The sequence below is a fragment of the Mustelus asterias genome, chromosome 12 (assembly GCF_964213995.1).
Source record: "Mustelus asterias chromosome 12, sMusAst1.hap1.1, whole genome shotgun sequence".
NCBI lineage: Eukaryota > Metazoa > Chordata > Chondrichthyes > Carcharhiniformes > Triakidae > Mustelus > Mustelus asterias.
The window spans coordinates 18,467,361-18,481,793 of record NC_135812.1 but is presented as its reverse complement, the minus strand read 5'-3'; the positions used below and the strand labels follow the sequence as shown (position 1 = coordinate 18,481,793).

Here is a 14,433-nt window from a genome sequence, read left to right as displayed (position 1 = left end):
ACGCAGCTGCCCCATTCACGATGCTGAATGTTCCTTACCAAGCACCCTTACTCAAAGGTTTTGATATTTATCCTTAACTACAGAATACAACAGGAGTCTTCATTACCTTGGAGGAAAAACTGGACATATTGTGCTGATGCCACACCAACCAATTGAGGTCCACCACTGAGGGTGATGTCAGCAATTAAATATACAGAGCATCCTGAGTGAAAGATCATGAAGTGGGTTTAAAATTTCATAAACTAGCAAGTCTTACTCAGAATAAATGTGGTTCATTAATTTCCACGCAATTCTATCTGACCATTTTAGGGGCAGTTATAAAATGGTGACTGAAATCTAACCACGATTAACCTGGAATGTGACGGCCCAACTCCGCTAGTGCTAGGGATTATCAAAATGATACCTCACCTATTATTGGCTTGTGATCATGAAGGCTCACTTCTTACGTCTCTGAAACGTCTCTTAGCATTGGCTGTCAATCTATGCTGCAACATGAATTTTTTTCCAGTGGTTAATTTGTAGATTTGGTCACCTCTGTCATAGAATCCCTACAATGCAGAAGGAGGCCATTTGGCCCATCGAGTCTGCACTGACCACAATCCCACCCAGGCCCTATTCCCATAACCCAGATATTTACCCTGCTAACTCCCCTGACACTAAGGTCAATTTAACATGGCCAATCAACCTAACCCGCACATCTTTGGACTGTCGCATGCAGCTTTCGCGTGGCGACTCGGTTTGGGATCTGAAGTCACCCGTGGCTGTTCCTTGGGTTTGAAACCTGGTAAAAGAATCCTTCAGGGCATGTCAATTCACCAGGGTGCACCTTTTAAATTTGTAAAAGTTGTGAACCTCTTGCAACACAGGACATCATTTTACAGCTCCCTTTGCTGGCCTCAGGGCCCATACTGTACAATTGACTGCAAATCCATGGACATTCGATAGGCATTTACCTAGTATTTTATGAGAACCTTTCTGATTGCAGATTTCTTAGGTCCTACTTGCACAGGCATCAGAAGAACAGCAAAGAAAAGTAGCTACCATTCACAGGCACCATTTTCCTCCTAGTAGTTAAAGCAGATGAAGCTTACTATTATTTGGCAGGTATGTTGTCCTATTTTCCCCTGATTTTCTCCCCTTTGGATTGTAGATGGGGAGGGGGAGAATGGCCAGGCATTATCTCCTCCCACATGACTGTCTGCAAATGAACAGTTACCAGGGGCCTGGTTAAAGACTCTCTGTTCAATCCTTGCCTGGTCTAGAGGGAGACAGCGGCACGGTGGCACAGTGATTAGCACTGCTGCCTCACAGCGCCAGGGACCCGGGTTTGATTCCGGCCTTGGGTGACTGTGTATGTGAAGTCTGCACCCCGGGTGCTCTGGTTTCCTCCCACAGTCCAAAAGACGTGCTGGTTAGGTGCATTGGCTGTGCTAAATTCTCCCGCAGTGTAACCGAACAGGCGCCAAAGTGTGGCGACGAGTGGATTTTCACAGTAACTTCATTGCAGTGTTAATGTAAGCCTACTTGTGACAGTAATAAATAAACATTAAACTTTAATCATTGTGGTGTGAGCATAGGTTAAGCCTGTGCCTTATCCCTGCTTGGCGCAGTGCTCTGATACTCCAGTATCATGCAGCCCCGCACTCCTCCTTAAGAGATTCCTAACACTAAAACCACATGTAAGGCCTACATACAGTCTCTGATCACGTAACATCCCTTCACTTTATTTTTTGCCTGATTTTATTGACCTGAGAAATTGATCAAATAATGATTACATCATTGAGGGAACTAGTTTTAAAGGAAATGTAGACCCTGCCAGAAATAGACAGGAATCTACTTCCGAGCTATTTAGAATTATCGGAGGCACAGTGGCACAGTGGTCAGCACTGCTGCCTCACAGTGTCAGGGACCCGTGTTCAATTCCAGCCTTGGCTCACTGTCTGTGTGGAATCTGCACATTCTCCCCGTGTCTGCATGGGTTTCCGCCGGGTGCTCCGGCTTCCTCCCACACTCCAAAGATGTGCGGGTTAGGTGGATTGGCCATGCTAAGCTGCCCCTTAGTGTCAGGGGGATTGGCAGGGTAAATACATGGGGTTACAGGGTTAGGGTCTGGGTGGGATTGTTATCTGTGTAGAATCGATGGGCTGAATGGCCACCATCTGCACTGTTGGTATTCTGTGGTTCTATTCCATGAATTTCCTGTGTATCTTGGACTGCGACAAGTCATTGCGGAATGGACGTGTTCCACTCTTTGTAAAGTTTAACTCATCTGCTGTGGGACATATTAACCAGGCGATGGACACATCAGAACTTGAGCAGAGTCTCTTAAGCCGAGTCAGCTTGGGGGACACTGCAAGCCGCAAACCTCTTGAGGCAAAATGCTGTGTGTAGGAAGTTGTCAACAGAAATTTGAGTCCAGGGTTCAGATGAGGAGAAGCAAAAATCCAATTTGATTCCATCTTCAGCAGGTGATGGGGTTACTTCTGCATCTTGTTGGAACATTACAGTTGGTGTTACAGGTCAATTGTGTTTGGTTTCTTTTCACGAAAGGTAAACCTGGGCCGGGGGCGATGAAACATTCTGTAAAATGGGTGCTTTCGGGATTGACATGACGCACGTTGTGTGCTGTGACTGCATGTTCCTTTTTCTTTTACCTCCTGAATGCGTCTTGCTCTTGTTGCTCGCTACTAACCAACCAAATAAGGAGAAGAACAAAGCTCACGAAGGCGCTCGGCCAATGAGGGCCGTCTTCATGTCCAACGGTAAAATCTTCACCACTGGATTCAGCAAGATGAGCGAACGGCAGCTGGCCCTTTGGGACCCGGTAGGAGGTGTTTCATCTTCTGGTGGTGTGCGTGGTGGAGGGATGGTGGTGTTTGTGTGAGGGGGTGGCAGCCTGGTGCACAACACGAACGAGGCACAAAACTAAACTCGTCAAAACTGTCACTGAGCAAAAGGTGAGCTGAATATGATCAGAGTCTCTGATTGGAATCCCTCGAATGGTTTTAGTTTGGGAATGAAGGTTAGGGATGAAGAGTTTTCATTGCATTTATTCATATCATAAAATCAATCATAGAGTTATAGAATCATAGAATCCTTACAGTGCAGAAGAGGCCTTTCGGCCCATCGAATCTACCCCGACTCTCTGACAGAATCTCTTACCCAGGCCCCCTCCCCGCCCTATCCCCATAACCCCACACATTTACCATGGCTAATCCATCTAACCTACGCATCTTTGGACACTTAGGCCCGGATTTTTCCATCCCACCCACCACAGGAATCGTAACCGGGGCGGGGGTGGATCATGCACAGGTCCGTTGACCTCAGGCGGGAATTTCCGGTGAGCCGATGGCCGGAAAATCCTGCTCTAAGGGCCAATTTAGCATGGCCAATCCACCTGACCGGCACACGTTTGGACTATTAATTAATTTATTAATGAAACAAGATTAACTTTTTGGCTACCAGTAGTCCAATTGTGACTTTGGTTGGTTTGATCCTTCCCACTTTTGTCTTTGTTTATCCACTATGCTGCCTTTGATGCAGAATTCTTGATAAAGTTCCTTTCTCTTCCTCACTTCTCTACCTTTGGGGGAGCGCAGCTGCACAGAATTAAGAGGCCCACAATTAATCAGTGTTTGGAATACCATTTGGACACATTCCCAGTGATGTGGAGCCCCCTCACCGGGGACTATTCATTCGAGCCCCCTTTCCTGAAAGCTTGCTTGATGCACCTGCTCCAGGAAGGGGAAAAAAGACTGAGGAAGCAGAGCAAGTAAGCCAGCTTCACACCGTCCTGTATTGAACCAGATCAAAACAGTGCCTCCAACAAGACCTAGGACCATAGAAATCCACCAAACAGAAAGAGGCCACACAGTCATTGTGGCAGAGCATTCCTTAGTTCCAGCAATTCTCCATAAAAATAAATTTCTCCTCTCTTCTCTTCCTGGTCTCTTTCTGACTGAATTTTAAATGGATGATCATTGACTCCTCAACCCTTGGGAATAGCCTCTTCATATTCACTCTACCAAAACCATTTCGGAATTTAAAAGCCTCTTAAGTTTCCCCTTCACCTCTGCTGCTGCAGTGAGGATCTCTCCTCATCACTCTTTTTTATTTCCACGCCTTGGCAGCAGGTTGATGGAAGCAGGGCGACTTCCATCTAAACTCCAGGGACCAAGGTCGATCGCTTCCACACTCGAACAATCACTGCTCCCAGTACACGTGTGTCCATAGCAACAAGCCCCATTTACAAAAATACTCGAAAGCCATTGCCATGCAGACAAAGCACAAACTGGCTGCACAAGACGCAGAAATGTGTGTATTCGAATTTTTTAATAATTTATTTTTAAAAATACAACCAGCAGAACACATTCCTAATGATTGGATTTCTGTGCTTTTCATTTTGTCACCATTTCCGAACACCAGAATCTGAATTACCTGAACACTGTCACTGATTTCCTCCATCTCCTGGCAATTGTCGGAGGCTAAGACACATCCGTTTGCAATCTTAGTGTTGTGCTTGCCCCTGAGGGGAGGTTCTGACCACCTAAATGCACCGTCACTGCCAGCCTCTCTCCCCTAACGTCACCCAATTATTTTTGCCCAGGCCTGAGCTCATCAACTGCTAAAACCCTGGTCCATGCTTTTGTTACCATGACCTGACTGTTCCGACCCACTGCTGGTTGCCCCTTCATTCCCCACTCTCCATAACCTTGAGGTCATCCAAAACTATCCATTTCCTCACTTGCACCAAGTCGCTTGCACTTGCATCACCTCTCTATTCGCAGACTGACATTGGCTTCTGGTACCTAATGCCCTGATGGGCAGCACAGTGGCAATGGACGGCACGGTGGCACAGTGGTTAGCACTGCTGCCTCACAATGCCAGGGACCCGGGTTCAATTCCCGACTTGGGTCACTGTCTGTGTTGAGTTTGCACATTCTCCCCATGTCTGCATGGGTTTCCTCCTGGTGCCCTGGTTTCCTCCTATACTCCAAAGACATGCTGGTTCGGTGGATTGGCCATGCTAAACTTACCCTCAGTGTACCTGTACAGGTGCCAGACTATGGCGACTAGGGGATTTTCACAGTAACTTCATTGCAGTGTTAATGTAAGCCTACTTGTGACAATAAATAAACTTTAACTTTAAAATTCACACTCAACTTTCCAAATTCCTCCAAGGCCATGCCCCCCCTCTCCTTCAGCCCAATAACCTTCTGCACTCCTCTAATTCTGACCTCTTGAGCATCCCCCATTTTAATAGCTCCATCATTAGCAGCCACACCTTATGAGCCCTAAACTCTGGAATTCCCACCCTGAACCTCTCCACCATTTTACCTGTCCTCTCTGATCCTTTCAGACGCTCTTTAAGACACAAGGGCGCGATCTTACCTGCCGTGTGCGCCAGGCTCCCGCTGCAGCAAGGCCGGATGAGCTTGGCAGCCGGCCAAATCTCTGTTCACTGCGGTGGGATGGGAAAATCCCACCGGCGTGAAAGGTGGGAAGATTCCGGCCCACTCCTTTGACCAGATCTTTGGCCACTTGACATAATGGGGGGAATTCTCCATTCCCGCTGGCCTTGGGAATCGTAGTGGGGGGTGGGGTGGGGAAGAGGTGGCGGACCATGCTAAGGTCCGTTGACCTCAGGTGGAATTTTCCGGTTTTGGGGAGCACACTGGATAATCCCGCCCAATATCTCCCTTATTTTGCTTCTGTGCCAGAATTTGTTTGATAATGCTCTCCCCATAGAGCATCTTGGGAAGTTTCACTTTCTTAAAGGTGCTATATAAATACAATTTGTTGTTGATGATTACATTGCAATAAACATTTGAGCGGTTTTGGAGCTTGACTCCAAAGGAGGCTAGTTTGGCTCAGAGGCCAGTGTGTGGGAGGCAAGATGGTCCACATGTTCCAGTGATTATAATCTCCTCAATAGCCAAACCTTGCCTCACAAAATCTACCTCATTGAGGTAACGATGGCTTTTAGCGGAAGCCTTGATCTTATTAAATGGCGGGATAGGCTAGAGGGGATGTATGGCCCACTACTGGTAATGGGACTTTTTTGACCAACCATCATAATTTAACCATTGCTTCAACCCTTTGGCATCAGGGAGATATTTCTGTAATATATCCTAATATGATCGTTGGATCAATATCTCCAAAACGGAAAATCATTGTGCCACAAATGTAGACCCAATTGGCTATCCATTGCAGACCAGTTCTGTGGCTTACACTTCTTATTAACTGTGGAGATTCCTTCCTTCATTTTGACCCTTGGTCCCACGATAGAAATGTGATCATATTCAGCATTTTCTTTGACAAGCCCCTCCAAACTGGATTGTACCGTTCCAGAAACGTTAATTATTAAGTAATTTGTTGGCGATCAATGCTGTAAGAGTTCTATGTTATGTGCCGACGACTGTCCACCTTGCCAAGTGCTGAAGGGGGGGGAAGGAACGGACTATATTATTATCTGTTTTTTTCCCCAACCAGAATTCCTCTCCACAAAAACAGTACAAATAGGCCAACGTTGGGTGAAAGATTGAAAAATTGACATAAGCAAATTTCCTGACACACAAACAAACGGGTTCTGTACGCAGTGTGTACGCCCTCTGGAACAATTGATTCACAGCAACATATAAAGTGGCATTCTTATCGTTGGCCAGGAGGAGGAGTCCTGGGGCTTTCTCACTTCTTCTCACAATGGAAATATTTGCTTCAGACCTTCCTAAGGACGCAGGATGGGAAACAGATCCTTCGGCCTGCCCGCGTCTGAAATGAATGTTCCCCAAGTGGCGTCGGGTCGTTCTCTTGTCATTTTAACCACTGCTTTCTCCTTCAGGAAAAGCTGGCCCCCCATGAAGGCATGAGGCCGATGAGGGCGGTTTTTACCCGGGAGGGAAACATCTTTACTACAGGATTCACCCGGATGAGTCAGAGGGAGCTGGGTTTATGGGACCCGGTAGTATTCAATTGCAGCAGAGTCTCCAAGCCGATGTGCATCGTCCATTCGCAACTTCTTCAGATGGGAATGTCCAAAAATTAAAATGATTCTTCAAATGATGCAATTTTTAAGCACCGCGGCAAAATCCAATGAGGAACTGAAGTGATGGGAATTAAGACAATGCTGATTAAACACCAAGAGCTGTACATTGTATTTTGTTAATCAAAACAGAATTAGTTGTGATACAGTCAGAGAATTCCTACAGTGCAGAAGGAGGCCACTCATCCCATCAAGTCTGCGTCAACCACAATCCCACCCAGACCCTATCCCTGTCACCCCATGTATTTACCCTGATAATCTCCCTGAGCACCCCCACACGGACATGGGGAGAATGTGTAGACTCCGCACAGTGACCCAAGGCAGGAATTGAACCCAGGTCCCTACCACTGTGAGGCAGCAGTGCTAACCAGTATGCCACCGTGCCACCCCTGTCAAATCGATACAACAAAACTTAGAGCTGAAAAGTGCATGGGGGTGTGATTGATGTGTCACACACTCTGGTGTGCTTTCTATATAATCAGGGATGCCCTGATTTTAGACCATAAGAATAGGAGCAGAAGTAGGCCATTTGGCCCATCGAGTCTGCTTTGCCATTCAGTGATTTATATGATAATCTTCAACTCTACTTTCCCATTTTATCCCCATACCCCTTGATTCCCTTACTGATTAAAAATCTGTCTATCTCAGCCTTAAGCATTCCAACAACCCAGCCTCCACAGGCCTCTGTGGTAAGGAATTTCACAGATTTAGTACCCTGCCACATTTAGCTGTGAAATTTATCATCTCTGAATTAAATGGGCAACCCCTTATTCTGAGATTATGCCCTCTGGACTTAGACTCTCCCACAAGGGGAAACAACCTCTCAGCATCTACCCTGTCAAGCCCCCTGAGAATCCTATATGTCTCAATAAGGTCAAGTCTCATTCTTCTAAACTTCACTGAGCACAGGCCCCAACCTACTCCATCTGACCTCATAAGAAAATCATAGGAACTTCATCAAAAGAAAACCCAGACAAATTTAAAAGAAATTGCGCTGGGTGTAAGAAGAACTGGTGTCAAACTATCCTCCGGCGCTAGCATGATGGTTCCTTTTTCCTTAATATCTACTGACGACAGGTATTTTTGTTTAAAATGTGCCCTCAGAGCTGATAGCTGACCACAGGGGAGCTGCTGGAGTCTCCAGTGTAGGGTACTGAATCGGAAAGTGTCTGTCAAATTTACACAAATTAATATTAGTTTGGGAGCTCAGCAAATTAAACAGGAGACTCGCACATTGGGGCTCAGTAGCATTGACACTGGAGTAGGAAAAGTTAATCTGTTAAATTTCACAACTCATTTTGGCAGGAGCAAATTGGTGTTGCTGTTCTGGGCCGACGCTTCCACCTGGGCCTGCTGCTGCCTGCAGTTTGAACATGGTCTCCGGAGGCTTCAAGGCAGAGAGTACTTCCCATCTCAGTTTGTCCCAGTGAATGGTCATTTTGCCAGCGCGGGGTGCTCATCACCGCACTATTGGAAATGATTTCCCTAAGACAATCTTTTTTTAATAAGGTGGAAGAGTCCCAGGAGCTCTTTTCATTAAGAACACACGCACACCTTTTACTTAATCCTAGCAACTGTAACAAAAAGAAAAGCTGGTACCTGCATTAGCAGTTCTGATGGATCGTTGCTGATTGAGATTATAATCAGAGGGTGGTAATGGTGAATTGCTACATGGACGATGCAAAGGTTTGGTCTCTGCGGTGAAGTGTGGATTGCATGGGTGTGCTTCTTTTCAACAAGGGTAAACCAGGACATGGGTATGATGGTGAAGTGGCACTTTGCCACCTCTAACAGTCATGTCAAAGAATTAATGTTTCAACTAATATAATAATAATTAATGTTTCAAATAATATAGTATAGAATCATACAGCGTAGAGAGGCCCATTGGGTCCGCATCGACACAGTAGAAACACCTGAACTCCCACCTAATCCCATCTGCCAGCACTTGGCCCTTAGCCCTGATTGTTATGGTGTGCCAATTGCCCATCCAGATACTTTTTAAAGGATGTGGGGCAACCCGCCTCTACCACCCTCCCGGGCAGTGCATTCCAGATCGTCACCACCCTCTGGGTAAAAAAGTTTTCCTCACATTCCCCTCCTGCCCGTCACCTTGAACCTATGTCCCCTAGTGACTGACCCTTCAACTAAGGGGAACAATTGCTCTTTATCCACTCTGTCCATGTCTCTCATAATCTTGTACACCTATCGAATGTTGTGTTGGCACCATTGTGCAGTATTGGTGCACCAATGCTTATCACCCATAGACCCTGGATATTGATTCAGATCTAACTCAGTTCTGAGCCTTGTTAAATAGGGGTGCATTGAACAGAGAACCTGACATCTCACATAAAGAAGAAAAATGGGACGCGTGTATCATGGATGGACAGTGGCTCCCACAACCTAGCTTCTGGCTACACAAAGAGGTTGGGGAAGGGGTGGGGGTATCGATGGGGTGATGACAGCAGTCTGGAGGAATATGCCATGAACCCACCCATCGGATTGTCCCAGGCAGCTGTAAAATAAAGAGAAGAATAATACAGAAAGAAAGGAGAATTGGCCTGATCGCTCAATGGAATTGACACTCTGTCAAACGAGTTGTTGCTCCTATAAGCTCTAGTGGAACTCCCTCCACTGGACTGAACAGGCTGTGCTCTGCACAGCAGAGTGGGAGTGTTATTGGGTACTGCAGCTGAGCTGGTCACTGTGTAATGACTCCAGCGTCATCACTCCATTTCCTGGTGTGATGCCAACACTGTTCCATCTTTACCCCTCTGCCTAATTCAGCAGCTGCAATGAGGTTACTGTGAAATACCCCTAGTCGCCACACTCTGGCGCCTGTTCAGTTCAATACACCTAACCAGCACGTCCTTCAGACTGTTGGAGGAAACCGGAGCATCAGAGGATACAGCAGGATATAGATCAGTTGGAGACTTGGGCGGAGAGGTGGCAGATGGAGTTTAATTCAGACAAATGTGAGGTAATGCATTTTGGGAGGTCTAATACAGATAGGGAATATACAGTAAATGGCAGAACCCTTAAGAGTATTGATAGGCAAAAGGATCTGAGTGTACAGGTACACAGGTCACTGAAAGTGGCAATGCAGGTGGAGAAGGTAGTCAAGAAGACATACGGCATGCTTGCCTTCATCGGCCGGGGCATTGAGTTTAAAAATTGGCAAGTCATGTTGCAGCTTTATAGAACCTTAGTTAGGCTGTACTTGGAATATAGAATTCAATTCTGGTTGCCACACTTCCAGAAGGATGTGGAGACTTTGGAGAGGGTACAGAAAAGATTTACCAGGATGTTGCCTGGTATGGAGGGCATTAGCTATGAGGAGAGATTGGAGAAACTTGGTTTGTTCTCACTGGAGCGACGGAGGTTGAGGGGAGACCTCATAGAAGTCTACAAGATTATGAGAGGCATGGACAGAGTGGATAGTCAGAAGCTTTTTCCCAGGGTGGAAGAGTCAATTACTAGGGGGCATAGGTTTAAGGTGCGAGGGGCAAGGTTTAAAGGAGATGGACGAGGCAGATTTTTTACACAGAGAGTAGTGGTTGCCTGGAACTCGTTGCCAGGGGAGGTAGTGGAAGCGGATACGGTAATGGCTTTTAAGGGGTGTCTTGACAGGTACATGAATAGGATGGGAATAGAGGGATATGGTCCCCGGAAGGGTAGGGGGTTTTAGTTCAGTCGGGCAACATGGTCGGTGCAGGCTTGGAGGGCCGAAGGGCCTGTTCCTGTGCTGTAATTTTCTTTGTTCTTTGTTCTTTGTCTTTGTTCACCCCGAGGAAACCCACGCAGACACGGGGAGAATGTGCAAACTCTGCACAGACAGTGACCCAAGCCAGGAATCAAACCCGGGTCCCTGACGCTGTGAGGCAGTAGTGCTAACCACTGTGCCACCATGCCGCCCCCCATTGAAATTGAAATTGTGCCCCTGGTGGGTGAGGCTCCACAACACCTGAAACCTCCCGCTGGGGCGCTATGGCAGCTAAGCTGAGAGTCAAGTCCAGCTTCAATTCCAGACATTCCCCACGCAGGTTTACTGCAGGCGAAGAGTGGAAGCTTCTTTGTAGCAATGCCATCATTCGAGTGAAACCTGACTACAGGAGCCTCCTAATCTGCATGTGCCTCTGTCCTGTGTCAAAAAGCACCAAATGGTTTTTCCCGACCATTAGACGTTGGTCATATTTGCCAAATAACACACAAGTGTTGAGCACATCTCCCCTCCCAATCCATACTGCCTGTTTTGTGGTGAACAGTTGGTGCTATGACCTTGTTGCATGCAGTGGTGGACAATCATCTTGGACGGGGTAAAATTTAATATATTTCCCCCCTCTCTCCCATGTAGAAGAACTTCGATGAACCGATAGCACTTCAGGAAATGGATACCAGCAACGGAGTGCTCCTGCCATTTTATGATCCAGATTCCAATATAGTCTACCTGTGTGGGAAGGTGAGAGAATGCTGATGTGTTAATCGTCATTCCAATGGTCTGAGAGGGACAATCCATTGGGTAGCTTGGCTGATTGCTCACCTCATTGCTATTGGTGCCGTTCTGTCTTGCTGTGTGCACAAAAGGTTGCCATAAGAAAGAAAAACGTGTGTGTTTATATAGTTCAGGCTTGTCCAATCTTTTTGCTCGGAGGTCAGTGTTTGTGGGTGGGTGGGTGTGAGTGGCTGTTTGCCTCGGTGCTGGTGTGTGGTGGAGAGAGTGACTGAGTAAACTGAGATTGGGTGTAAGGCTGATTCACACTTACCAACACACCCAGTGGGTGGGATTTTCCGGCCACGCTCGCCCCGAGACTGGAAAATCCTGCCCGAGGTCAGCGGACCTTTGTATGGCCCTGTCCCGCCCGCTCCGATCCCCGTGGCAGGCGGGACGGGAAAATTCCACCCACTGTCTCACATTCACTCAGCCTCTCAAAGACCCCCCACACACTCACTCCGTCACCCACTCTCACTAACTCACTCTGTCACTCACTCCCACTCCCACACCCTGCCACTCACTCCCACACACACACTCTGCCACTCACTCCCACACACACACCCTGCCACTCATTCCCACACACACATCCAGCCCCTCACTCCCACACACACACCCAGCCCCTCACTCCCACACACACACCCAGCCCCTCACTCCCACACACACACCCTGCCACTCACTCCCACGCACACACCCTGCCACTCACTCCCACACACACCCAGCCATTCACTCACACACACACACCCAGCCAGTCCCTCACTCTCGCTCCCACACACACACACACACTAGCCACTGACTCACACACACACACTCTCACTCCCACACACACCCCCAGCCCCTCACTCTCACTCCCACACACACCCCCAGCCCCTCACTCTCACTCCCACACACACCCCCAGCCCCTCACACTCACTCCCACACACACCCCCAGCCCCTCACTCTCACTCCCACACACAGTCACACAGTCACCCACACACATATACAACACAGCCCCTCACTCTCACTCACACACACTCTCACTCCCCCACACACACACCCAGCCACTCACTCTCACACTCCCCCACACACACACACACTCCCACTCCCCCACACACACACACTAGCCACTCACTCACTCACACACACTCACTCCCACACGCGTACACCCAGCCACTCTCACACACACACACACACAGACACAAAGCCACTCACTCTCGTGAGCATGGGAGAATTCCATCCAATATTCCTAAAACCTACCTATTATACGATGAAGTTTACCACAATAAAACTACTCGATATGTTTTGGAAGAGTAAGAATCTGTTTTTCAAACTCGAGTCTTTCTCTCTGGAGACTGATGTGTGTTTGTGCGCAGGGCGATAGCAGTATCCGATATTTTGAGATCACGGATGAAGCTCCGTATGTTCACTACATCAGCACGTTCAGCAGTAAGGAGCCCCAGAGGGGAATGGGCTTTATGACAAGGAGGGGCCTGGATGTCAGCCGATGTGAGATTGCAAGGTGAGTGTTGACTTTGATGACAGAATTAGAGACAAGTTTGGAAGATTGTGTGACTGACAGTGTTGAAAATGATGTTGTTTATTCAGAATGTTCCCCTCTGGGAAAGACCCATCACTTAAAGGCAATGAGTTCACAGTGTGCAATCTTACGCATGTAGATTCATAGCTTACCCACCACACTGTGTCACTGGCTTAAGCTGTTGCATCCAACAACGGTTCTGGTGATATTTACACTGAAAGGGAGAGGAGAATCGGGTGTATCTGTTGTCCAAAGTTGAGTTTATCTTTCGGGTGGTCTTGGGGCACCTTAAAGATGCAATGGCATCATTGAAAGAAGAATAGGGATCTGTACTGACCAGCATTTCTCCCTCAAACCAGGAGGAGCAGAGACTGGGATTGACTCGCCATTCATCCCGGTGGAATATTACTGGCGAATAGCAGTTGTGGGCCGGGATTCTCTGATCTCGTTCACCCCGCTGCTGCTGCCAGCGAGAATGGAGAATTTGGCGCTCAGCCAAATCTCCATTCACTGCAATGGGACTGGAGAATCCCAGCTGTGGGCGAGTTTGGAGAATCCAGCCTATAGTACTAGCCAATGTCATCCAGGGATAAACTCAACTTCAGCTGCACTTTGAAGGAATTCATTTCATGAAGTGCAGGAAGTCCTTGTTTAACACCATCGTTTCACCTTAACCTCACCCTCCAATTAGAACCATGTGCTCACGCTGCATTGCTGCTGTTTTGCATTAACATTGCTCTTTGGCTGGGCATGGAATCCCTACAGTGCAGAAGAGGCCATTCAGCCCACCGAGTCTGCACCGACTCTCTGACAGAGCATCTTCATAGAATCATAGAATCCTACAGTGCAGAAGGAGGCCATTCGGCCCATCAAGTTTACACTGACCACAATCCCACTCAGGCCCTATCCCCATAACCTTATGCATTTACCCTAGCTAATCCCCCTGACACTAAGGGTTAATTTAGCATGGCCAATCCACCTAATCCATACATCTTTGGACTGTGAGAGGAAACCAGAGCACCCAGAGGAAATTCATGCAGTCACAGGGAGAACGTGCAAACTCCACACAGGCAGTGACCCAAGCCAGGAATTGAACCCAGGTCTCTGGCACTGTAAGGCAACAGTGCTAACCACTCAAACCAGGAGAAGCAGCCATGCCGCCCAGGCCCTTGCCCCCGCCCCATCCCCTTAATCCCACAGATTTCCCATGGCTAATCCCCCTAACCTATACATCTTGGGACAATAAGGGGCAATTTAGCATGGCCAGTCCATCTACCCTGCACATCTTTGGACTGTGGGAGGAAACCAGAGCACCCGGAGGAAACCCACACAGACGGGGAGAATGTGCAAACTCCATACAGACAGTCACCTGAGGCTGGAATTGAACCC

General features: G+C 47.7%; 1 protein-coding gene across 5 annotated transcripts in view; it reads left to right on the top strand.

The window, feature by feature from the left end:
- LOC144501291 (coronin-6-like) overlaps positions 1-14,433 on the top strand; it is a 303,060-nt gene that overhangs the window by 270,102 nt on the left and 18,525 nt on the right. For 2 of the 5 annotated variants that reach the window (XM_078224864.1, XM_078224860.1), the window contains 3 exons: positions 2,705-2,824; positions 11,394-11,498; positions 12,881-13,026. In XM_078224864.1, the coding sequence (XP_078080990.1) occupies positions 2,705-2,824; positions 11,394-11,498; positions 12,881-13,026 (371 nt within the window). Of the gene's footprint in view, positions 1-2,704; positions 2,825-6,841; positions 6,962-11,393; positions 11,499-12,880; positions 13,027-14,433 lie in introns of all 5 variants that reach the window. The other 3 variants (XM_078224863.1, XM_078224859.1, XM_078224861.1) reach the window with 2 other exon arrangements.